Here is a 25,962-nt window from a genome sequence, read left to right as displayed (position 1 = left end):
TCAGCAAGGACTTCAGAGCTAGAAAATAAGATCAGAAAATAATCCAATGTCTCTTACTCTAATGAGTAGCCAGCAGGAGTGTTCAGGCACAGTGTAATCACTCCTCCACTATACCCAGCACTATTGCATTCAACTATAATTTAGTTGATCTACTTCTGGGAGTAATTTATTACATTCTGAGTGCTGTGGATAGGGATAGGGCCATAAATGAAGCTACAAAAAACAAACTCTTATCAGCTGGACATCAATTTCTATTAATGAAAGCTTGATAAATATGAAGATTTATTACTTGAGCAATGCTCTATTAGAACACTGTTTATACAGTAAAGGTGATTTTTCTTTCATTCTGTAGTTTCCTTCATTTGCAACTTGGACACAGTTTGAAAGTTGAACTCATTGAAGGTTTTTAATATATATGTATTTTCAAAGTCAGATTTAATTTTTGACAAAATAATATGCTCTTTTATTGTATGTCTGATCAAGAATGAAGCAACAGTGTCAGTATCTGCACAGTTTCTTTGGGTTAGTGAGCAGTGACAATAGATGAGAAATTCTATCTGCCATGCATCTCGTCCCAGGGTCTGTGAACAGAGCTTTGTGAGTGCTGGAATTCCATATTCAGGACTAGATCAAAGCCCAAAGCTTTATATTGGCCAATTAAAACTGTACATTCTGTATGTGTTAAATAGATGTTAAGAACAAAATCTACTTCCTCAGTTTTAAGGAGTGAATTATTTTTGCTCTGTGTTTATCAGAATTTGTGGTAAAAACAGATTTTGAAAGAATCTTCAGTTACCAGGATGTTGTAATCAACTAAGTAGACAAATCAGACAATCTCTCAAAATATTGTTTCTATATTTTTCAAAATAACCCTCTATCACTGTAAACAGAGGTGTAACACCATGTGTAAGAATAGGGTATGACTATATTATTGACATTAAAGAATCTGCTACATTTGTATGATTTTAAGCAAAGATGCAAAGTACAAATACATAATTAAAAACTGTTTTGAAGAAACATGCACAAAGTTGATCCCCCACAGTAAGTTTTACAAGTAGGAGATTAAAATGGTAATGAAAAAAATTTCACTAGTAAAATAGAGAAGGAATCTTCTTACAGTTGAGATGGGGAGGACCCTCCCACATAAACACATACATACATAAATCTTACATCTGAACCAACTTTGGTTACCTTGAAATAGGTTGCACAGCACTGAAGCACAGTGTAAAGACACAGTTTTCCTACATACAAGCTCCTTAATTTTTCAAGACTTCCTATGAAGCACTATGTCCTGCTTTTAAACTATTAAGGGTAGCTGCTTGAAATCTGTACAGTTACCCATCTTAGGAAAAAAAAGGTTCTGAAAGTTCAGAGTGTACTAAATCTTTACCCAGTTAGGTGATACTCTATTTCAACAATAAAATAAGAATTAAAAAAATAAAAAATAAAAAAGGTAGGTACTGCATGAAAAACACCATTGCTAGGCCATACACAAACTGAGAATGTGAACCATAAATTAATGACTTGGGACTTTTCCATTGGTATGATCGATTTATGGGAGAAAAGTTTCTGGTTTCAGACCAATCTTTCAGCTGCTTAAAATATACTCCTTACTAAGAAACCAAGATTCATATTTGCTTTAAACTGTACCAGGATAGAAATTTGCATCTACAGAAAATTCTGACTAAGCCTCTGATCAACTCCAAAACCCCTTAGAGATGTGCACAGAGATGTGTCCTGGTCTCTACCTCCTCACTGACTTAACCTGATAGATCTGAGTAACAGAAAAAGGAAATTCATTAGGAGCAGCAAGCCACAACATTAAGAGAGCCAGCTGCTGAATAACTATGTTAGTGGAATCAGTGCAGTCAAGTGATTTTTCATTTATGTTAAACATATTGTCTACCTAATTCTGAACTACAATTCTTATAACTTTTTTCTATGTTGAATCTTAAAAGTGGCCAGTTCTCAGAAAAAGAACCACTGCTGAAGACAAGACACCCTTAAGCAACATCGACTGTGAAAATGCAGACGACTGGAGTAACAATTGTATAATTGCTGATTTTCTTCATTGCATGTTCATTCACAAAAAATGTAGCAAGCACACATATGCTCTATAGGTTTACCTTGAGGGTTTCTTTCACAATCAATTTAACCAACATGAAGTGCAAACTGCAGCTGAAATCCCCTCCCTCCCTCTCTCCACCTGCATCCCCATCCCAGCCAGCCTGCATCATCACCCTCAGGGCAGACTCTCAGCCTGTACCCTGTACCTGATCACTTCTCTGCTCCAACTTGTGTGCAGCCACACCAGTGGTGCTGGCACAGGGAATGGATGTGCCTGCCACGTTTTAGGGGATACACACACAGGCTTGCAAAAACCAACCGTGGGAACCAGGGACTTAAAGAAAGCTACCTGCCAGCTTAGCTCAAAATACCATGCAGCACTGCAAATGTTGTGGATAATAGTAAATATAAGTAAACAGCTATATATAAATTTACATAAATTGCCATATATTGTTATTTTGCAAATGATGTCTTGATTTTCTTTATGTATCCTCTATACCAGCCCTACAATCCTTTTATAAAAATTTTACCATCTCATGCACAAAAGATCTTACTTAAAAAAACCACATAGCATGTCTGTCTTGTTTGCCTCATTTGAAATTAATCAGCTGAATTACTGGTTCCACACATCATCTTCTTCTAAAGTACCAAAAGTGTCCTTAACTGGCACACTTCAATGACAATCCCTGTTAAGTCTATTACAGAACCTGTACTGGGTCACTGAAAATATTTATGTTACTGCCTACGTAAATGTTGAGCCTTTACTGCAAAAAACCAACCAACTGAACAAACCAGACACAAAAACCCACCCCACATCTACAAAAAAGCCCACTGTAGATGCATTCTGGTATATTCAGACAACAGACAGATAAGTTTAATATCATGCAGAGACTGAGACTTTGATGAACTGGTAAGACAGAAATCAGAATTCTCAACACTCAGTTACTTGTTTTCAAGAGTACACCACATGGATGTATATTTAAAAGCCAAAATAGATCTTAATCATATAGCAACAGACTACAATGACTCATTGAATACAAATGTCAACAAGCAATCTCAGAAAAATTTGTTTATTTTTAGAATGTTACTCAGAGTAGATGAACACAAAAGTGATAGAAGAAGATCAAGGATGAAGCTCTAAGATAGCTAAACATGTTTATCATAGGATGTAGTGAAAAACTAATGTGGTTTACCATATGAATTTACAATAAAGAAAAACCCCAAACATAAAACTCACTTATCAGGATAGAAGTTTAAAAGGGGAACAACCAGTGGTAAGAGCCTAGATTCCCCTATACCTTCCAAGTTGACAAAGGTGGTCCTTCATTTCAAACAAACAATAAAGAATGAGACAAGATCTTTAGTGAACACACATTTAACTGTGACAGATAAACTGGACAACCATTCACTAGAGCAGATTTGTGCTGCTTGTGGAAGAACAAATTTCTTGAACAAACAAAGAAAAAAATTTCAAACCTAAGAAAGAGTCTTTCAAAATATTTCACATCTGCAATTTTAGTGCTCTCTAAAATCAGCATCTGGACAGAAATACCATGGCAAAACTCAAATGTAAATATACCTGACAACTATTTACGGCCTATTGTATGCAACTTTAACTATTTTACCTTTAAAGTTGCCTTCTACAGGACTTTCCAGTTAAAGGAAAACTTATCACTAGGCTTCTACATTAAGTCCTGCCAAACTGGCTGATTTTTCTACTCTATATTAAACAAAATGGGAGGGGAATACACAGTCCTCCCTCCAACTTTTTTGTTGTTGTTGTTGTTAGCTACTAATATGAAACACTTTTAGACCAAGATAAAATGGAAATTACTGTAGTCTTAATGTTAACAGTGTTAATAAATCTTTAAAGAACATGACAGCACTTATGGTAAAATATTCCTAAGTATCTCCAGTCAGCTTCTATTTTGAGCACCACAGACACATCTGTAAAAATCAAGCACAGTTGTACCCTGGTATCAGATTCACACAAAAGGAGAAGACCAGTCTTTTCAATTTCTCTCACTCAAGAAAATTTCCACATTTATTACATTCAGCTATAAAATCTGTGACTTTTTTTTTCTTTAAGGAAGTACTAAACATAACTTGAGGCAAAGTCAAAAATTTACATTATTGGCAAGTCTGAACATCATCAGATGTTAATTTCCATTCTATTTTGGACAATCTGTTTATCTGAAGTGTGGGCCAGAACTGTTGATATAATTCCTACAAACCCAGCAGATTTCAGGTAAACAATTACAAAGAACAGATGAGACAAACAGATACACTGCTGGGTAAGATACTATAGTATGCCTGGGTGATATATAGGATATGCCATTAAAAATACTGATCTAAAATGAGGTGGAATTTACATATAAGTATTTTTTGCCAATTCTTTTCTTTATTAATATATAGGAAAAGAAATGGCACATGCTAAAAATCAAATCACCTGTTCTGATCACTTGATCAATGACAAAATGCAATATAATTAAAACCACAAAAAGTACAACCATGCTTTCAGTTTTGAAAGATGAAACATATAACCGAAGGAAGAAAGTTTATCACGACATTTAGGAATGACAAACTTTTAAAATTGTTTGAGTTAAATACTAGGCTTTAAGGAAAGCTCCCAACTTCAACTCAAATGCTTGACTAAAAGTAATGGCTCCTGGGAAAACTGCATTGGTTGACAACAGATTTAAGTGAAACTATTATTAAACTAATAGGCTTAGAATGAGACTGGTGCCTCAAAAAGTCATTTAATAGGTCTTTCTTTCCTTGAAGATGCTCAAAAGATTCTAAGACTGAGACTATAAACAAAATCATAATTTCTCTAGCAGCCACTTGTCACAAGCTTTTGAGTTCTATGGTCTCTTGAACCTAAAGAACCACCTCTTGTCAATATTCCTATCTGCTTCCAGAAAAAAAATAATAACACAGTTGTCCTTGAGACCAAAGATGTGCCTGTAGAGCTATATGCTGAGAGACAAACTCCTCTACCAGCCCTTCTACACTGAGAGGAGTCAAGGGAGGTCCAGCCCAGACAACGTAGCTCAATTACACTTCCTTTACCATCACTTTAATCAAAACTTTCAGCCCTGTCATCAGCTCAGGCACAGTAAACACTGTTGCATTTTAAAAATTACAAACCTCCCAATTCCAGACAACCTGCTGAGTTTGGGCAAAATGAGCTGTTTGGGCTCATCCATACAGACAAACCTAGACACACTGAAGATACAACTTCAATCATTCACAAAAGCCAGAGGTCCTCCAGGGAGAAGGTTTAACAAATTACATGGTGTGATCACAACCATTCTCTTGCCCACAGGGTTTTACGAGGGTAGAAATATAGCACTAAAAAATTAATAATACAGCAGTGGCCTTGCTATCTGTTTAAGAAACCACCTGCCCCTTGACATCTTGATTCTGTCACAGAGGGCTGGCAACAAGGTTTTGTACTCTCAGATGGAAAAAGGCTGACCCAGGCAAACAAACCCTCTGCTGGTGTGCTCCTCTTCTTGTAAATTCTGGTATTCACCTCCCCCTGCTGGACTATGTACAGAGAGGGGGAACTGCTCAGCCTAGAAGAGCTCCACCTAGAAATTCCCCCTATGGAAGCAACACAACTCCATCTGCCTTCCAGTTACTGGGAAACCCTCACCTCATATGCACCAACAGGCAGAACCAGCAAGACCAACTCATGAGGGGGTTCTGAGACAGGAGTATGGCCAGGATTTGGCCAAATGGGCAGGTGTAGCTTTCTTGCTCAGGAATTCACTGGACTGAACACTGTGTCAACACATACACAGACTCCTCTGTGCTCATCTCCTATGGCACTGGAAAACAGAACTAGAGCTCAGGTTGTATTTGGACAGGGTGGAATATAGTAAGGTATGGAAAAATATCCATCATTATTATAGACATATAAAATCTGGATCGATAACACACATGATAATTCCTAACAGACTTAAATTCTTCAAAAGATGCCAAAATCCCATGCTGCTCCTACTGTCCAAATGCAACAGAACACTCCATCAGTGGAAACCCCTAATGACAGGGACAGAAAAGCCAACCAACCTTTCTTGGCTGATGCTAACATTAAGCTTTGGTCAGCAGAACCAACAGAAGCTCTCTGTGACAGAACAACATTCAACTGTTAGATCTACTCAACACAAAACACCAATTGTAGCAGCTCCTCCCTTTTATACTGAGTATGCCTTTGCCTCAAAAGTCTATCCAAAGACTTCAGGAAATAGGCAGCTGTTAGGCATTTTTTCTATCCTTTATTCAGATATTTAAAAGATCTACTTTCAAAGTGTGGGTGGCACACAACAGAAATAGCAAGATACTTCATTCTGTATCTTCAGGATGAGGTTCAACAAGACCAAGTGCCGGGTCCTGCACTTTGGCCACAACAACCCCATGCAGCGCTACAGGCTGGGCACAGAATGGCTGAGAGCAGCCAGACAGAGAGGGACCTGGGAGTCTGGATTGACAGGAAGCTGAACATGAGCCAGCAGTGTGCCCAGGTAGCCAAGAAGGCCAATGGCATCCTGGCCTGTATCAGGAACAGCGTGGCCAGCAGGTCCAAGGAAGTGATTCTGCCCCTGTACTCAGCCCTGGTGAGGCCACAGCTTGAGTCCTGTGTCCAGTTCTGGGCCCCTCAGTTCAGGAAGGATATCGAGGTCCTGGAGCAGGTCCAAAGGAGGGCAACCAGGCTGGTAAAGGGACTCGAGCACAGGCCCTATGAAGAGAGGCTGAGAGAGCTGGGGCTGTTCAGCCTGGAGAAGAGGAGGCTCAGAGGAGACCTCATCACTCTCTACAACTCCCTGAAAGGAGGGGGTAGCCAGGTGGGGGTTGGTCTCTTTTCCCAGGCAACTCTCAGCAAGACAAGAGGGCACGGTCTCAAGTTGTGCCAGGGGAGGTTTAGGTTGGACATTAGAAAGAATTTCTTTACAGAGAGGGTGATCAGACATTGGAATGGGCTGCCCCGGGAAGTGGTGGATTCTCTGTCCCTGGAGATATTTAAAAAGAGCCTGGATGTGGCACTCAGTGCCAGGGTCTGGTGACTGCAGCAGCAGTGGATCAAGGGTTGGACTTGATGATCTCTGAGGTCCCTTCCAACTCAGCCAATTCTATGATTCTATGATTCTATGATTCTAGGCCTCCCAAATGTAGCAATGTTTCCACAGTAGGACATGCAGCAATGTAGGCACTGTAGATGGATGAACTCCTTCAGTATCAAACCAGATCTACCTATTACACTGTTTCATGCTCACAAGTCACAGTGGTGATCAGATCAGTCTGAGTACAAACTAAAGCTTGCCACTGTAAACATCCAGGGTCACAGCACTGTCAGCACTTGGGAATTCTTAAATACTCACATTTTACTCAAAATTAACTTGAGGGTAGTATCTGTAGGCCATATTAAATATCTTATCTCAGTGTGTCAAGTATACAAAGCTGTTTTACATCCTAAAAACTTCACTTAATCATGAAGACTTTGCAAATCTTGGTGAAAGCTACCTTGGTTAACATGGAGAAAGGAGAAAAAAGACAAGTCTGCACTGATACCAAAAACACAGATGATGGGTTTTTTTGTTTGTTTTTTTGGTTTTTTGGTTTGGTTTTTTTTAGATTTAAAAGATATTTTTGCAGCCTTATAAAGTATTCTAATTTTACCTGAGTCTGCTGATAATCAGCCATCTTTTGTACTAGTACTTGAAGAAGGTTGAAGAACTTATTCCACCTTAATTCACTGTGGGACACAGCACATGTCCTTAATTCACTGTTGAAAAAACACCTTTCCCTGCACTTGTGAAAAAGTTCTGATTTAAAAAACATACCACTAAAACTACCTCAACTACAGTTGAAAAAAATCTGGAATCTATCAGCTTAAGCAAAAAATTTGGAATGCCTACATGCAGATGCATATGCACACATACAGACATTGTGTCAGTATTTTCTCCAACAATGTCAATTGATTTAGGGATGATGCTTGGTTTTATCAGTTAGGTTGTTCTGAATCTATCAAGCAACACCTCTGTAGACTTGACTTCTTTCTTCTGCTATGTAGCACACTTCATCCATCTGTTCTCAGTAACCTTCAGTACAATTCCAGGTGTCAACTTGTGTGCTCAGGAATAAAGCAGTGGCATCCTATCCCCATTTTATGGGACTTCTAAAAACTCATTATTTTATTTTTTTCCTCCTGTATACTTACCTTTCTTCCATTTTAAAGCACACAATCTGAAATACCAAACCATCCAGATATCTACCTAGGACAGAGATTTGCAAAAGCAAGCAACTTTCTTTTATGAAAAGATGCATTTGTGAAACATCATTGGCTTATCATAGACTTAAGTCAGCTTCTGGCATAGGGTTGCTCTCAGTCAGGTTGCCTATAGCTGATTCTACTCAAACGAGTGAGTTCACCAGCAACAGGCTTTGAACTCACCTAATAAGATACTTTTAGGGACAGCAAAGTTCACAGCTTTATTTCTGCAGAGAGTCATGGTGATCAACACACATTCCATCACATTTTTTTTTTGTATCCTCCCTTGTTCACTGTTCTTGATTTCTTGCACATAGTCTCATCTACTTTGAATTTGGGGATTCTGTAACAGCAAGACACAGCCTTTAACATCCAGCTTTCCTATGGCTAGATGGCTTGTCATCTTCCCTTGGCATGGGCACAAATGATGGAAAACTTACTTGCCATGCAGAACAGTGAGAAACAAGTCTCTGGGAACAACCAGTGGCAATGTTTTTTCTCAGTTGAAACATGACTTCTTTGTATCTCTTCTGAAAGTTATTTTCTCAGTCATGTAAGTCAAGTATAGACTTGACTATTTGATTTTTAAAAAGCCAAACACAGCCAAACCCCAATAAACTACGTTTGGGGTAAAACCAGATCTTAGGAAATTACGTGAATTCCAAACAAAAGATAAAAGTAGTACCAGTCAAAAATACAACAAAACAGAAGAGTCAGTATTAGACCAGTATCATACTTCAGTTGTGTTTGTGGAACAAACTAAGCTAAAGCTACTCCAGTATTTGCAAATGTAAACCTAATACTGTTACACCAAGTACCCACCTTAGAAAGCAAAATTAGCAGTGACTCAACATGAAATTCTAAGGCCATTTCCCACTTAATAAGTCTTACAGAACAGTTACAGCAAAGGAAAATATTTTAAAGGTTGAAAAATGCTTCTAAAATAAAAAGTTAGTTTTGAATACCTTTTCAACAAGTGGTACAAGAAAAAAACAAAGAAAAGAAAAAGCTAGATGTTTTTAATGCTTTGAGCTGTACAGAGAAAATTTCTTTAAAAAAAAAAACAATTCTTTTCAGTTGGATGGCCTGTGTGTTTTCTTTGTTATTCATTAATAACATTTATGATCAGTGGCCTGTGTCAACTCAGCTTCAACCAAGTCCCTACAACAAAGCTGCTAAACCAGATCAGTGCAACCAAGAGTTACATTGCTGTGAGCAGCCTCTGGTGTCAGCTCTTGCCCACCAGCAGCTCCAAGCCAAGTGCTCCACTGGGCTTATCACAGGGTGGCCACCATCCCACCTGCTGGCTATGTCACTTTGGACCAGCACATCAGTCCCACTCCTTGCCAAACCATTAAAGGAGAGATCTGTGGGAGAAAGGATGGGGCTGAAGGAGGATAAGGGAGGATGGCTAAGGCTGGAGTGCAGTAAAGCCAGAGGAGAGCAGGCTGTAGGGGATACAACCTAATGGCACAACAAATTCTTGTGGTGCTTTTCCTTTTAGATTCATTATGTATTGCACGTCCTTGCAGCTTGCAAAATGCATGTTTTTCATGCCTAGTTGGAAGTGGGCAAGTCACACTAGTTTAGCAGATACTTAGAAAGGGGAGCTACCCTAGTTAGCACTTCAGCTTTTTCTCTTCAAAATTAATATTAAGTTGGGAAGACTGAAAAATAAGTTTTATCTAACTAGCTTCCACTAGAAGGAAAAAGAAGAGGATAAAGTCTATATTTTTTCCTATTAATGCAAAAATGTACTATTTAGTTCCCAAAATAACTTTACTGTTTTAGTACAATAATATATTGCATTCTTACATTCATCACTATTATCTTCAGTAAGTAAATTCTTTACCTCCCTGAAAAAACAAAGAGCAAGACAAGCCCACAAATTTTGGATAAGATGAGCACTATTTTATCATTATTTTTCTCAAGTATGGTAACCAATCACCTCATAACATCAATTTTTTAAAGTACAAATATAACAGTCAATTTTGATTACATCATACAGATTTTTAAAGAGTCAGTAAGGCACATGACAAAAATAAATGTGTAGAGGAAATTAAGGTATTTTCTAGAACTACTTATAGTAATCCAGTCATGCTGAACTGATTGTATTTCCTCCTATATTGAAAATGCACAGACAGCTGCATACAAAAGAAATGTCATCAACTTTCATCTCACGTGCAATTAAAAAAAATGCTCAGAAATTGACTAACATTAATTTCAGTTTGCTAAGGGAAAGAAAACTTTACTGGGGCCAAATCTTGAAAGCAACGATTTGTATAGATAGCTCATATCTCTGGGAAGCATCAATACAAGAACTCCTAAAGGTAAGGCTCATTTTCTCAAAAAGTTAATTTTCACATTGGCACTATGTTTACACTAACAAAAGCACTAAGACACAAGTAAATTGTTGGTAACATGAAGTTGGTTTTTATTTCTTTAATCAAAAGAAACTATGAAGAGTAATTATCATTTTAATTTTCCCTTAAGTGTCTGGAAACTGGCCAAGAGCTATCAGTTTCTGGGAGTTTTAAGAACAATTTAAGAAGCTGAATTCTGAACAGAGATAGCTAATACTTTGTATCTTGCCTTTGGTAAGTTATACTTTATATATATATATATATATATATATATATATATATATACTTCTACTTCATTTTAAAATTTGTTAGCTTTGAGGTCAAAAGGGCACTCTAATTTACACAGACAAACGAACCTACTAGACAGGCCACCTGAAATCAGTTAGTTCAAAGGTAAATTAAAGACATATTTGGTTGCTTTCCCATTTTCTCTCCTGTTCTAAGGCATTAACAGAGGGTTTAGTTCCAGTGTTTCCATCATATGCAGTTGCTGTTTAACATCCTAAAATTTCCCTTTGTCAAGAGAGCATGATCATGGAATATAATAACACATCTGACAATATCCTGGTATTGAAAGAATACCAGGACAGAAGAATTATATGGTATTGAGTCTGGACAAGATATTCAATCTTTTTTCAGCCTTTTGCTACTATGCCTACTTGGTATTTGACTGCCTGAGGATCTCCCTTGGAAGATCTTGCAGGAAAAACTCAGGAATTGTGAAGCTCTGCTTCAGTTGATTGACTCCACATTTAGCTTTGAATCTTTTTAACTTTAATACTATACTGAATTTATCTCCAGTGCACACACTTATCTGAATTGAGGCTGTTCAGAAAATAATTCTTTGGCAATAGAAAAGCAAATGTATTATGTGGCTAGAAACATTTGCAGAAAAGTTGTCAGAATGCAGAAAAGTGTCAGTAGTGTTCCATGCAGATGAGTTCCATAGTCTTGTATTTCCAGTGCATTCTGTAAATGGGGGGGGGACAGGCAACAACTGACTTTCCCATGCTAAAATAGAGAATTCAAGAGGGGAAAAAGGTGACCAGACACTCAGTTTATAATAAATCCAATATAATAAAGCCTTCCCCATCCACAGTGGTGCTTATTCAAACTGAATTTATTTGATCCATCTACAAAGTTTACATCAAGATCTAAAATATTCAAACACTTCAACCATGATTATAGGACAAATTATGTTCATTGGCAAAAGAATTTCAGTTTTACCAAAAAGAAAAAAAAAAAAAACACAACAAATCCAAAACCCAAACAAACCAAAAAACCAACGAACTGTATAAAATCCACCTGGAGCAAGTAGGAAGGCCACGGACATGGCCCCAAACAAAACACATCCCTAAGGTTTCAAGGGAATCCACAAACTGTTCCTGGGCTGCTTCACCACATCTCTTACACCATGCTGAGCTTCAGTGTGTGTAGCAATATGCTCAAATAAGATGCTTCCATTTTAGAAGAAAAGTTACTTTGTATTAGTTTGTGCCATACTAGATTGTGGTAAGTGTAAGAACATAGAAAGCTCTTCCTTTGGATGTTTTTTTTATCTATCAAGTGTACATGCTGAAATTCTTCTATCTGTCTTCTGTTAATAAATACATAAGAAGCCAGGAATGCCTAAAAGGAGACAGGGTTTTAACAACCAGCAAACATAAATGCCCTTCAGGATATTCCTGCCCCTGCCTGCCTAGCATTTCAACATGTTTCTAAAGCAGTGAGGGTCTTGTTACTTACCCTGATTACCTACAGATTCTACTTCACAAGGTTTCATACACACCAACCAATTTATAATTCAGAACTTGAAATTCCAGCAAGAAGCTGTTGCTTGGAAGGAGGAAAGAAGGACAAGGACCATGCTACATTATGTTCTGACCTTCAGATGATATCTGGAGGCAATTTATATAGTATTTATCTATTTGTTTATCTTAAAGACTGCACTCAATAGCCTGACCTCTCAAAATCCATTTGTTTTTTTTCATTTCAGCACCAGTTGTGTTGTTCTGGGTGGTTTAACAGTAATAAAAAACATCCCAGGCATACTTACAAAGTAAAATTAAAAGCTTAAGTCAAACAGTATCCCCACAGCATACCACCTATCATCATCTCCTTGCAGCACTTCAGCACAGCACATGCCTCAATCCCTTTAAAAGGGGCAGAATACACTGGACTCCAAAAACTACCACAACAGCCTGGTCAGACACAGAGCACCTTTGCTACTTTAAGTGACACAGACAACAAAATTAATTGTTGGCTGCTCTCCAGATGGCAAAGTTAATGGAGGGTATATACAAGGAAAGTCATCAATAGTCGAGTGTAAATTCAAGTTTTAAAGCAAAAGCCTCTGAGAGAGTATTTTCATTTGCACCCCATGCTAAGCCTTATCTCCAGAGTCAAGATCAAAAGTGCCTACACAGGCCCTCACCAGAAATGTCTTAACTTCATAATTCATTCTCTGCACAAGAAGTTCATTGACTTTAGCTACAGAATGTATGCAAACAGATGGCTTATGCTGCCAGGAATGTGCTGAAGACTTGAAGAAATGTAAACCCAGAGGATCCAGAAGTTTCACTGGGTCCAAGGGAGAGGATAGAAGAGAGAAGGGTACACAAGGTCACCCACATATCACACCTTCTGAAATAAGAACACAAAAAAGCAACACAGATTTCCTTAGCTTTACCTCTGATTCATCAAATAGAGGCTAGAAAAGAAAGTGTTTCTTGCTCAGAAGTAACTATCATGAAGGTCAGTGAGTAAGACTTGCAGGTGGAAGATACCCACTGACATTAAGCAGGTTATGAACCTTTATTATGTAACCTGTAAAAGATATTATGAGAAACTGAAGGGGGGTGGGCATGGGTGGGCTTTAAATGAGAAACAAAACCAAAACCAAAACAGATAGCTTTACCTTTTTGTTTTAAAACAGAAGACTGAAAAAAAAAAAACAAACCAAACCAACAAAGAAAGAAACAACAAAACAAGCAAACACTGCAAGATAAATTAACTCAGGAGTATGGGGAGAAAGGGCACAGCAACCCCATGGCCCTACAGCTCTAAATCAGCTGTAAACCCACTTCCACAGCAGAACTCTGTACTCCAGGTTTAAAAAAAGCAATATGCAGGCAAACAGAATTTAGAAAACATTTTCTCATCTGAAGCTCTTGGTAACTTCTGGAATCCAAATGTGCTGGATAACATTTACAATTATTTTACAGAGGAGAATATCTCATTTCTTTCACCAGCCAGTGTTGGCAGCCTTAGGCCCGTGCCCACGGGATTGCTCAGGGTGCAGAAGCTCCCAGAAGCACAGGGCACCCTCTTCCACCCAACAGCTACACCTGCCGCACACCTCCCACCAACAAATAGGGCTTTTTTAAATAAAATTCTGACAGATAATGAATGCATTCTTGGTTGTGACAAGCTATATATCACCCAAAAGTATGATCCTCGATTATTTTCATTAGTTTCCCTCCTTCTTGCTTCTAATAGTTCCTTAACACTCCTAAAAAGGTAATTTAGTCTAATGGCAAAGACTCACAAGCACAGAATTTGACTGCTACTTAATGCTATTTAAAACGAAAAGCATATTATAGCAAACCACGACTCATTATCTTCACACAGTACGTGTATTTTGCCATCAACAAGATTAGAATGAGTACAATGCCTGGAAAGACATACTCAAAACAATAGTCTAAAAAAGCAGCTGTCTCAGAGGCCACAAAATGCATTAGGGATCTAAATTCATTAGCTGTCACTTCTGCACATGAACACGAGCATCCTGACTGGATCTGACTGGGAAGCAGCTTTCCTCCTGCCTCCTCCTGCCTCCCCCCACAACATGTTCCAGGCATAAGGGGTACCTTTTCCCTGGAAATTAAAACAGGAAAAGAGAAGATCCCACTCTTCTCCTCATCCTCTAACTGGTCCACTTAAAAGGCAATGGACCTGAGGCCTGGTCCCCATAGACTAAAGGTATTCAAGCTCCTGCCTCCCACAGGGAGCCCTCCTGATCAGTTAACATTTGAATTTGCTTGGGGCACTTTTCTCTCCTTCCTTTTGAAGCCAGTCCTGTTTCACCCAAAAATGAAAGTTTGCCCGGGACAGAGGTAAAACAAATCAGAAAGCCTGAGCCCAATGCCTAAGAGTTGGCAACAAGTTCTTGTCTCCTTATGCTGTTTTTTGGGGTGTTGCATTCTCTTTTTTTAACCTTTAAGTCATTTTAGTTTAAGAAAAAAAACCAAAAAGCACAAGCTAGGGAGTAGAGACCAATATTCCAGTCTCCCTACTCCCAGGTCACTGCAGTTCAATGATTGATGCAGTACCAGAGAAGCTCCTACATCCTGCATTATTGAAGTAAAACCACTGTGCAGCCAATATAAACACTGGAGGTCCTCCTAGCTGGACAATGTCAGACTTTGATGCTAGAAGATGTGCATCTAACTGTGCTAAACTTATGCAGCACTAGATTTGAGGTCTCCCAGTTCTTGGATGAATGCTTGAATAAGCACAAGTATATACCAAACATATTTGAAGAAGAACATGCTGTAACTTCAGCTTTTGGTTTTGAAGCAATCAAGTGGACAGACGTGCTTGATGTACAGTGCCTTGATTCAGACACTTCAGCTCCAGAGCATACCATGAATTCAAGCTTACTGCTGGTCCCTGCTTTTGCCAGTGGGTCATTTTAGGCAAATATACTAAAAACACATTTTGTAAACTGAATTTCAGTGATGCTTAATCCTACTTCTTGGTTCACACTTTCCTAACTTTAAAACAATGCACAAGTTGGAAACTACTACTGTTTTTTTCCTGTGTCTTACCTCTGGTTCACTCCATGGCAAAATAGGACTAAATTTTTGTAAGAGTTGGTAAACCCAACTGAAGTCCATATTCAATTCAAGTTAGTATATTAAATTTCAGTTAAAGCTAAGGAAAGCTCTTTGTGAATCTTTGTAACAGTCTTGACATAACTTGTGGGTTTGTAAATGAAAAGACTCCTAGGGAAAAAAAAAAAAAAATCTCCCACCTTAATTCTCTCTCCTAATGAAGGATGGATTGGTACATGTACTTAATATCAATGTTTTAAGGATAATATTGGCTGCCTTATGCTATAATAGCTTTGCTGATGCTTTTGTAAATCAATTATTCCTTAATCATAGCCCTCCCCTTCTGTAGGACCTAGGGATGAAATCATGCAGAAGAAATTATGTAGGCAAGTTCCCACTGAAAAAATAAAATAGCAAAGAAATAGCCATAAAGTCTCATTCCCACCCCTCTCAAAAAACCCTGAAGTTTCATGCAAACAAAAAGAAGTATAAAATTTAATCTTGTGGGTTTTAAGTTATTTCTCTTATTCACCCTGGAGAAGGAAAAGTATAACTTTAACTTCAGTGTATTTCTATACAGACCTCCGAAGACAGAGATTTAGAGTGATACAGACTAACAGCAAAAATCTTTTTTGTTGTAGATTTTTTGTTCCAGGAAAGATCTGGGACCTTGGATCAGCTGAAAGTTGCCCATTCTAAAGGAAAAAAATTAATATACTCTACATGTTTAATGGCAGTCATGTGCTCAAACACATCATTACTCTGCAAGAACTGAAAGAAACAAAATGACACAAAACCCCCACCAAAACAAATAAACCTCACTATTGATAACTTAATACTACCCATTGTGAGAGCTCTGTCTACAGACTGTGGTTGTATCCTTATGCACAAAATACATAATCCATATTCCCTAACTACCCCTAAACACCCTGATGAAAACAAGAAAGAAATGAAGAGGCTGTACACATCTCCTGAGTGTATCTGAAATCCCACATTTATCTCAACTGCTGTGAGGGGGAAAGAAAGAAACACTCACATTGTATCAGTATTTCTGATTAAGGTTTTGAATTATTTGCTGCCTATTATTATTTTTGCCCCATAAAGTTTTTGTAGCAAATAATTATGTGTAAATTGAGGAAACAATATCCAAAATTAAGACTCCGATTATGTCCTGTGATGTACATGGTTAACTGTAATAACAACATAGTGCACACTAATTGGTAAAGAAACAGCACAACTGAAGCAGCCCACTTACTTCTAGGAGGTCTCTGTATTCCTCTTTATTTTTTACTATCACGTAGACAGACATCTCCATGACAATAGAATAATTTACTAAAATATATAAAAAGCACAAAGTGAAGTGATCGTGGTCACAAAAAATGATTATTGTATAATTTCTACAGCAACACATGGTCAATGCTGTGAGCAAATACTTATTTTCAAGTGATTAAAGTGAGAATAATTTCAAGATTGATTCAACACAGCCTTTACTTGTGGGGGAAAAAAAAACATGACAAAAGTTGAGATCATTCAGTTGTGTGAGCAGAGATCAGAAAGCACACTACATTTTTAGCAACCACCTAAGATGTGTTATGGCAAAAGCAGATGAAATAGCACTGAAGTGCAAAACAATTGACTGAATAAATCATCTACAGCCTTTAACTCCTTTGGCCCTTACTGAAACATACTTAACCTAGCATATCAAGAAAGAGCAGCTAAAGAAAAACACCTTTATGCACAAGGTGACAACTCATTTTTCATTTATAAAGAAAAGCTTTAACCAAAACTTTGGTTATTATTTGACATTGAGGCTTACAACATCACTGAACTGAAACCCTTCTGAAACACAGAGCACAACCTTCTTGTATTTCTTTATACTACCTAATTAAAAACAAACAAGATAACAAATTCTGGCAAAATAGTTTTCCTTCTTCAACTGAAAAAAATGTACAAAAGCATTTATTTGCCAGAGATGCGGAGGGGTGTGTGTACCAACAGCTCAGCATAACATTTCCTTCAAAGAAAATTAGCATTGATTAACATCAGGAGAAGTCTGAATTATTCCAAGCAGACAGGCAGTGATTGCACGGGCTAATGACTGGGGCTCTCTTTGCAAAGAATGATTTCTAAATATGCTGTAAATTGCTAAAAGAGGGACTTCAACCTGAATTTATCACTTGCCAGAATAGCAGCTTGCACTCCTGCAACACATTTTTCAACTCTTGTTTTTCAGTTAGCTGTAGCTGTAAGATCACCTGATATAGGAAAATCAGACTTGGACTAAAAATATATTGTCATTACCTTGAATAAAGCAAAGAAGTTTTAATTCTAAAAGAGATGGCCAGCATATTCTAGCAAACAACATTTACAAACAGCACTTGAAAATCCCTTGTTTTATACATTGTTACAAAAAACAATTTGCAGTTGGATTATGAGAAAAGAAAATACTGATTGCTACGTGGACCAATAGTCTAAGGCTTTACTACTGGAGAGTGAAAGTATGGGAATAAAATTGTCAGAACCCAGGCATCAAAAGCAAACACACTGCTATAATCAAAGGTTAAAGAATATTATGTTGACTATGTAAACGCAGCATCAGAATGGTCATGTCCAAGAAATGCATTCATCTTTCCTGAGGATAAAGTTCTAGAGAAAAAAAAAACAAACCAAAGGATTTTCCTATTTTCTTGCTTCAGCATGCTACACTTTCATCACTATTTGCAAGAGTTAAAATCAGTAGAATCAAACCTCTCAGGAGCACTTTGGAGACCTGGACATGTAGAAAGTGAACATTATATATCAAGTCAGAAAGCAGTTAATATGAAAAACAGGAACACAACTCCAACCAATATTTTCTTAGAGGGCTGGCAGCAAACTGTCAGATGCATGTGTGACCTCAAAACAACCTTTTGCCAGATGCCTCTTTAGCCTCTTACAATTACATCAACTTCTAAAAAGTCTGGTAAATTTTACCATTTTCCTCCTTTGGTTATGCAAACTAAGAAGATGTGCTTTAAAAAACAGATTGCAAAATTTTGGTTCTGTGCATTTTGTCTGCTCTAAAGCCCCCCAAAAAGCTCTCTAATACAGCAGCACATACTAATGTTTTCACCCTAAAATCAACACTGCTGTACAAGTTAAACAAAAAGTCTTCAGCTTCTTTCTTTTATCTCCCCTGGAGCCAGTATTCAAAACCAGGTAACTTTCTGAGACAGCTGAGAGTCACAGGGCCAAGACAATATTCAGCCAAATACTATTTTAATATTATTTTATATATTTACCATTGTTAAGCAAATAATTTTTTTTTCATAAAATGTATGTTACACATCTTATATTGCAATCAACAGAAGCCAGCACAATTGTTCATATTATTCAGATTAAAAAATAGCCTGTATTCTAACTTTTTGAGAGGCATCTCTGCAAATATAAAAATAATCAAATTCATAGCACAAAATCTCTGTGAATGTATTTCAGGGGCTCAAGCCTTAAAAAGATTTTAAAAAAAAAAAAAATTAAAAAATGTTACCAAATTAAAAGTAAGTCATGTACACTAAAGTGCTAAAAGTACTAACATCTGATTTGTGGCCAAGAGAACTATTTCAAAAAGCTAGAAGTGTACAAGTAAATGAAGAATTGCACAGTCCTTTGTCAACAAAAACATGCTTTGATGAGGCACTAAAAAGAAAGATTGCCTGTGTTATACAGGATCTGAGAAAAAAAAAAAAATTCCTTTAAGAAATATATCTCCTTATAGAGCAAAACAATGAATTTCAGTTGTTCTGTAACCCAGTTCCTTTAATCTGCATAAGAGATGCTGACTGAGTTCACTCAACCAAATCACTACTGGCTTTCAGAATACAATCAACACATGCTTTTCAACAGTATTAATATAGCATGAAGCTTGTGCTCCTAATTATTCATGTTTTTGCATTCTGTTTTTTCCCCCTGCTGTAAAATATGCAAATTTACTTCTTTGTGTTATTTAGGTCCCACATGGGCCTCAACAGATCTGTTCGGAAGGATTTACAAGCCAACATCTAGATACATGCTGTCAACATTTCAAGCTTCATTATTTTTATTAGGTTGGAATGCCAGTCTAGGTTTGATATTAGGCTTTAAAAAGCTTTTTATAAATCTCTTGAAAAACTAGAGACTAATAAAATAGTGTACTGATAATTACTACTACTCCACTTCGTGTGTGTGTGCCTGAAGGGGAGAGAGAAAAAGCCCTGAACTCTGGAATAGCAGAGAAATCCCCATCTAGTGGTACTATTGAAAAATGCAGTTTGTTTTCCTGCAACATCAGTACCCAGGAGGATTTAGTTTGACTTCATCACTGAATGAAAGGGTAGCCATTACCTCCTGATGCGACCAGGATCAGTAACAGGAGAGGGCTGTTTCTTCGGAATTCTTTCCCCTTCCTTTTCAGTCAGCTCTGTAGAACTCAGCGCCCAAATGAGCTACTAACAATTTGTAAGTATGAAAACCATAAAGCAGCACCTCAAGAAACAGGTTGCTTAACCCTGTAACTTCTTGTGCATCAAAAGTGTTTCCTTACAGTGCCACAAGCTGGCACGAATTGAGTACTCTTTAGATAAAAAGATTTACCTGTGTCTCAGATTATTACAAAGTTAGTGTTAAATATTTTTAAACTTTAACAACATAATGAAATAGCAGCTTGGCTATTTGGAAACTGCCAATATTGGCAATACCTACACAAGCACTTACTGCTGTATAAAAAATATGTAACACAAGCCCATTGATGCAGAAAGGACATTGAGACGCTGCTTTTTTCCAACTGGCACAAAGCCTTGTGCATTTCTTTAATGTAATAGTAGATTTTAAAACACTGCAGCAGCCTAACCTTCCTTCCTAACACCACTAAAAGCTCCTTAAATATTAATGAAAAAACAATGTAGAGATTCACAGGAATCTACTACACATTACTACTGACTCCTAGAAAACAAACAGCAGCAATAACACAAGATTCTACAGATCTCTTGACACTTTTAGTCTTTGAGACTAAAACATTGCCTCATACCACAGAGAGGAAAAACAAAAAAAGGATTTGAGTTGCAGTAATAAACTAGTATGGGCGTAGTCCTTTGATCTGGGGGGGGATTAGTATATTAAATTTCCCATTCATAACATACTCAATCCTGAAGATTTTAAATTTGCATCTTTTCTCACAAGCAAACATTTTTAAGGAGTTTTTCAAAATACATGCAGAGCTCTGTATTACTGAGATTAATGTGGAAACAATAAGGATAATGTTGTAAAACCCTTTTACATTTTGGGTAAAGTGAGGGTGTCCTCTTAATTCAAATATGCAATTTGTCCGATTCTTCCTTCCACCATAAAAAAGCACCCCAAAAACAATCTGCAAACAGAGTAAGTTCATGGCAAAACAGAAATGGGGAGGGGAACAATTATAGGTAAAATTGTTCTTCAGAAAACCAGAAGATTTCCAAAACTGAAGACTGACTTATATTGATCATTTTATTTTTCTACCTCTTCTGTACAGAATACTTCCTGATTTGTTAAGGATGTTATTTCGCAATGTAACTGCAGTTAACAAAGAGAAACATGCAATTGGCTGTAAATCATACTTTTCCACAGTCTCACAGCTGAGGATGTTCCTGCCTACAGATAAAGATGATCCATACAAAGGAATTACAGCACTGAATTAACTCAGTAATATGTATACTGAACACATCAGAGGAAGGTTCAAGTATCTCATTTTGCAGACAAAGTTTGAATGCCTTGCAGAGATTAGCTTAAAATAGTAAGTCATACCTGACCAAAGTTTTGATATATGAATATGTGCTAATCATTTCATCTAATACCAGTTCTACTTTCTTAATAAGAAAGAAATATTTGCCTTATACAGTATTTCAATTAACAGGATGAAAGACAGTAGTTACCACCTCATTGTCTGTGAGGTTTAAGATGCTGTTGCAAGCTTGACACACATTAATTCTGTGGATCTACTTCTTTTCAGACATCAGCATTGAAATAGAAGGTACATGTTGGTTAATTTAGCAGATCCAAGACTCAGTTAAATACTGCAAATCCTTCTACTTATTGGGAAGGGAGTTTAAAATACTTAAAGTTTGATGTCTATGGCTGTTTATGTTTTCTCAAGAGCCATGCTTGCTTGAGTTGTGAGAAGTGTAAGAAATAGGTGTTAAGCCAAAATTTACTTGCTAATTCTAAATGGCATCCAAGGATCCAGTAAAGCACAGCAGGGAAAAGGGAGGTTTACAGAGCAGGAGTATATCTTAAAATTCCTGTCAACCCTACTCACCTTGGCCAAAACCTCCCAGCTGTCTCTGACAGTGACCCTGTCTGACAAGAACTGAGTGCCTGTCCTTGAAAATCTGAAAAACTACAGCAAAATCCCTGAATTTCAGAAAACAATCTTTGGGAGACAGATGAATATTTCCTATACATTAACAGAAATGCTCCCTACCACCTTTTAGAGATCTGCATCTGAGGCTGAGAGTAGAGCTTTGAAGTGATAGCCATTGGTGAGTATTGAAAACCCATGTTAATTTTCACCTAAATAAATCAAACAGGAAGCTGTACTAAAGTGAAGGAAGAAACATAAGTTAAATATGTTTACTAACCAAGTTTACCAGCACCAGCAACACAGCTACTTCTCCAAGCCATTTACTCCTTTCAAATTTATGACACACAAAGATGCCTGAGAGAAAACAAATCAAAAACTAACTCCTAAATCCATGAAACAGACTGGTCTTTGTAACACGAGTTAAAAGTAAATAAAGTAGACTTGATCTGGGGTATGGTCAAAATCTCAGCTCAAGTGCTCCTCACAGGATTGTGTGGCCAACTGTGTGGAGGGTGAGAGACCTCCCAAGCATCCTGCCTGTCCAGCCCCAGGCACTGCCACCAGGCTCAGCAGCCCCTGCCCCAGGCCCAGGGATTTGGTTGTGCCCATGGGCAGTGCTGACACGGTGCACCCTGAGTATGTGCATAAGGGTCTGGGCAAAGAGCTACAGAAGACTCACCTCAGCTTCTCAGCCTTTGCCCAAACCACCCTGCAGGGATGCCTGCACCTGCCCTTTACCCTGATCACCCTGACCCCCTAATGTTGAGGGGGGCTTGGCCTCAAATCTGCTTTGTCCCTGCAGACTCATCTGGCAGTCACTGGGCTCTCAGCTGACCCTGGTCACCATTACCAGACCTGCTCTGTGTTCATTGTTCAGAAAGTGTGGGACCACATCCCTCATCAGTGAGGTCTCTGCCTGAGTCCCTGGCCTCCTGGCACCCTCCCTTGGCTGCAGGCTCACCAGTCTGGTGGAGACACCAGCACTGACTTACTCCAAATTTTTCTGTTAAAGTAACTAGGACACTGCACATTAGCATCAAAAACTAAACCTGAAAACAAACTTAACATTTAGCAGTATTGTAAGGAGGGCACAAAGAACAATAATATGTGATAAATGACTTTTATTTTTTTGTAAATATGAGGGCGACGACACAGGAGCAGGCTGCCCAGAGAAGTTGTGTTCCAAGTCAGGTTGGACAGGGCTTCAAATGACATGATACAGTGTCCCTGCCCATGGAAGGCAGGTTGGACTAGATCTCGGTCCCTTAGAACCCAAACCATTCTATGATCCAATGACATTTCAGTTGACTTCAAGCAAAAAACACTCACCATCTACCCCAGTGAAATCATCAGCACCACGTAGATGCTTGTAGAGATTCTGACCTTGCCAAACACACATGGGAAGCAGCATTGCTGTCTTGGTTCTTTTTCAATTCCTGATCTTAGACTGAGATTAGGACTACCAGTTGCATGCATCTTTGAGATCTGCTGGGAGATTTTTAGTTGTAGGCCTAGCTGAAATGCTAGCACTAACTTGTCATCTCTGTGGCAAGCAGCAGTAAAAATGGATGGTAGGCTGGATTTGATTTTATAACACAAAAGTCACAAAACATGAGAAAATCCTTAAGAACTCTTCAAAATCCCCAAACTAACTGAAAACATACTTGTTTTCTGAATCCTGCTATCCAAAATGTTAACTTTAAAAGCAATTTGTGATGATCGGGCAACCCTCTGAAACATTTTTCCATATTTCTACAATTGACTCACTCATCAAAACCAATTTCATGTGTTACGTGTTTCATAAGCCTCTTTTCCCTTTCCAGAATAATAGTTCTGCTTTTTACAGAAAAAGCACCACTACAGCTTCCTCTACAGAGAAGATCACCAGTATCTGGAAAATAAGTGAACTGGTAGATAGATGTAAAAAATGCTTTAGTCCTTAGTAGAAAATTACATTTTCTTACTATTTTCTTACTATTTATTTTGTAGAGACTGAATTACGAATTATTTTTTTCTTGACTTCCACACATGCAGTATTTTTCCCAAAAGCTGAAGTAGAGAATTTCTTTCAGCTACTAGTAGAATTGCATTTGTAGAACTGTATTTGTTCCTGACAGTGTTTTCATGAGTCTTCTTTCTACAAAATTATAATAGACATTCAGATAATATATAGCTATCCAGATACAAATGCACTGATATTTTATAAGCAAAAGTACTTTTAAATGTTGCAACATAGAACATGGAAGAGTTATTAAAAAATAGAAAAAAACCCATTATCCTCAAGATTTCACAGGGTTTATAGCTGTGGTGGAGCTTCCTCAATAATGTGATGAACCTTCTTCCCCCTTTTTCACTTTCAGATGATACAGAAGATATAGAAAGAAATTAAAATAATTAAACATTGTTTGGAAACTCACAATTAGCTCTATTTTCATTAAGATGCCAGCTACTCTCACTACATTACTGAATAGATTTCTTCCATAGTTTAATGGACATGGCACTTGATTCTTTCTTGCTAAGTGGCAGTCAGGGTCCCAGTAATACTCCTGGCTGCCCCTAACAGTGATGCACAGGATAAACAATCTTGAAAGGGACTTGTGACAGACAAACTCTAGTGACCACAACAGTGGAAATCAGAAAACAAGAAGACCCTGAGGATATATTTTTATCCTTCTTTCTCCAGGAAAGAAAAGCAGAGGACTTACTCCTCTATTCACAGAGTATCAGCAAACTAGGGTTTTGTTCTTACATGCTTTCAATGAAAGACTAGGTTTAGGAGCCAACTTAAAAGATAAGAAATTAAATTCTCACTCCCTTCAAGAGTGTTCCCTGCCTACAGCAGGACTCACACTAATGGTCCTATAATCCTACTGAGATTTGTTAAAAGCATTTAGTTCTGGTATTCTGGAATATCTTAAAGCTAAGTTTAAAAAAGCTTCAGAACCTCCCATCTGAGTAATAAAAAAGCAGATAGCAAAATAGCTAGGTGTTGGTTTTATGGGGTTTTTTGCCACTGTTCCTAGAAAACCAAAACTTCTAGGTAAGTATCTACTTCAGTGCTGACCTGTAATTGTGCAACTGCATCTGTCTAGCAAGACAGGGATCTGCTCCACTGACAAGGTGGCAGCAATTTTTTTGCCCAGAGAAAGTGAGTTAAGATGACCTTAGTCCATTTCATTGCAGTTCACTAAATTAACTTCTGTCTGAGCAAAAAATAAAAATAAATAGAAATAAAATAATATTAATGCAAAACTTATAGTCCTTCATTTTTTATTTAACTGATTAATTTAATATGAATTCATATGAACAAAGCCACTAACAGCATTTCAGGAAAAAAAGAATGAAGCTAAAAGGAACACTTAATGGGGGCCTATAAGGAAGACAGGGACAAACTTTTTAGCAGGGCCTGTTGCCAAAGGACAAAGGGATAATGGTTTTGAACTAGGAGAGGGCAGAAATTTTTTACAAGGAAGATGGTCTCGTTGAAGATCTCCCTGCTCACTGCAGGGTAATTGGATCAGATGACCTTTAAAGGTCCTTTCCAACCTAAACCATTCTATGATTCCATAAATGCAGAAGCAGAACCAGCAACCATGGGAGATGAGCAATGTCTGGGCACAGAACTCTCTGCCTATTACTCTCTGCCAAATTTGTAACTCTGAATGGTCTCCAGACATTTTTAGGATGACAGTGTCTCCTTTGACTCTTCCAAAATGCCAGCCCTGGACTGATTTGCAGTAGCCATCAAAACCAATGCAAATGATCAAAATCTAGTGGAAGACAACCTCTAAACATGACAACAGAGACACAGAGGTGAAACCAGATCTAACAACTGGGGATATTTGTGTTAATGGAGAACTGTTACAAAGAAAAAAAGTAAGTACTCTTCAGAGTTCATTCTAATAGTTCATACTGTTAGATTTTTATATTCTGGAGGCTTTCATGACTTGAAAATGCTCAATAAGAAGTCACAGTTAACTGGAGGAACACCGTAACATTCCTGACAATGCTCAGTAAATCAGAGCAGCATAAGCTGAATAATGATGATGAATGTTGTACGAGGAGAAAAAC

General features: G+C 37.7%; 1 protein-coding gene across 5 annotated transcripts in view; it reads right to left on the bottom strand.

The window, feature by feature from the left end:
- Positions 1-25,962, bottom strand: part of UMAD1 (UBAP1-MVB12-associated (UMA) domain containing 1) — a 78,328-nt gene that overhangs the window by 44,963 nt on the left and 7,403 nt on the right. Inside the window, exon 2 of one of the 5 annotated variants that reach the window (XM_071735323.1) lies at positions 22,169-22,245. The exons of the other annotated variants lie outside the window; for them this stretch is intronic. Within the exon in view, the coding sequence (XP_071591424.1) occupies positions 22,169-22,211 (43 nt within the window). The 5' untranslated portion in view covers positions 22,212-22,245. The remainder of the gene's footprint in view (positions 1-22,168; positions 22,246-25,962) is intronic. 5 annotated transcript variants of the gene reach the window in all.

The sequence above is a fragment of the Heliangelus exortis genome, chromosome 2, assembly GCF_036169615.1.
Source record: "Heliangelus exortis chromosome 2, bHelExo1.hap1, whole genome shotgun sequence".
Taxonomy (NCBI): Eukaryota; Metazoa; Chordata; class Aves; order Apodiformes; family Trochilidae; genus Heliangelus; species Heliangelus exortis.
This window is presented reverse-complemented; position numbering and strand designations above follow the sequence as displayed.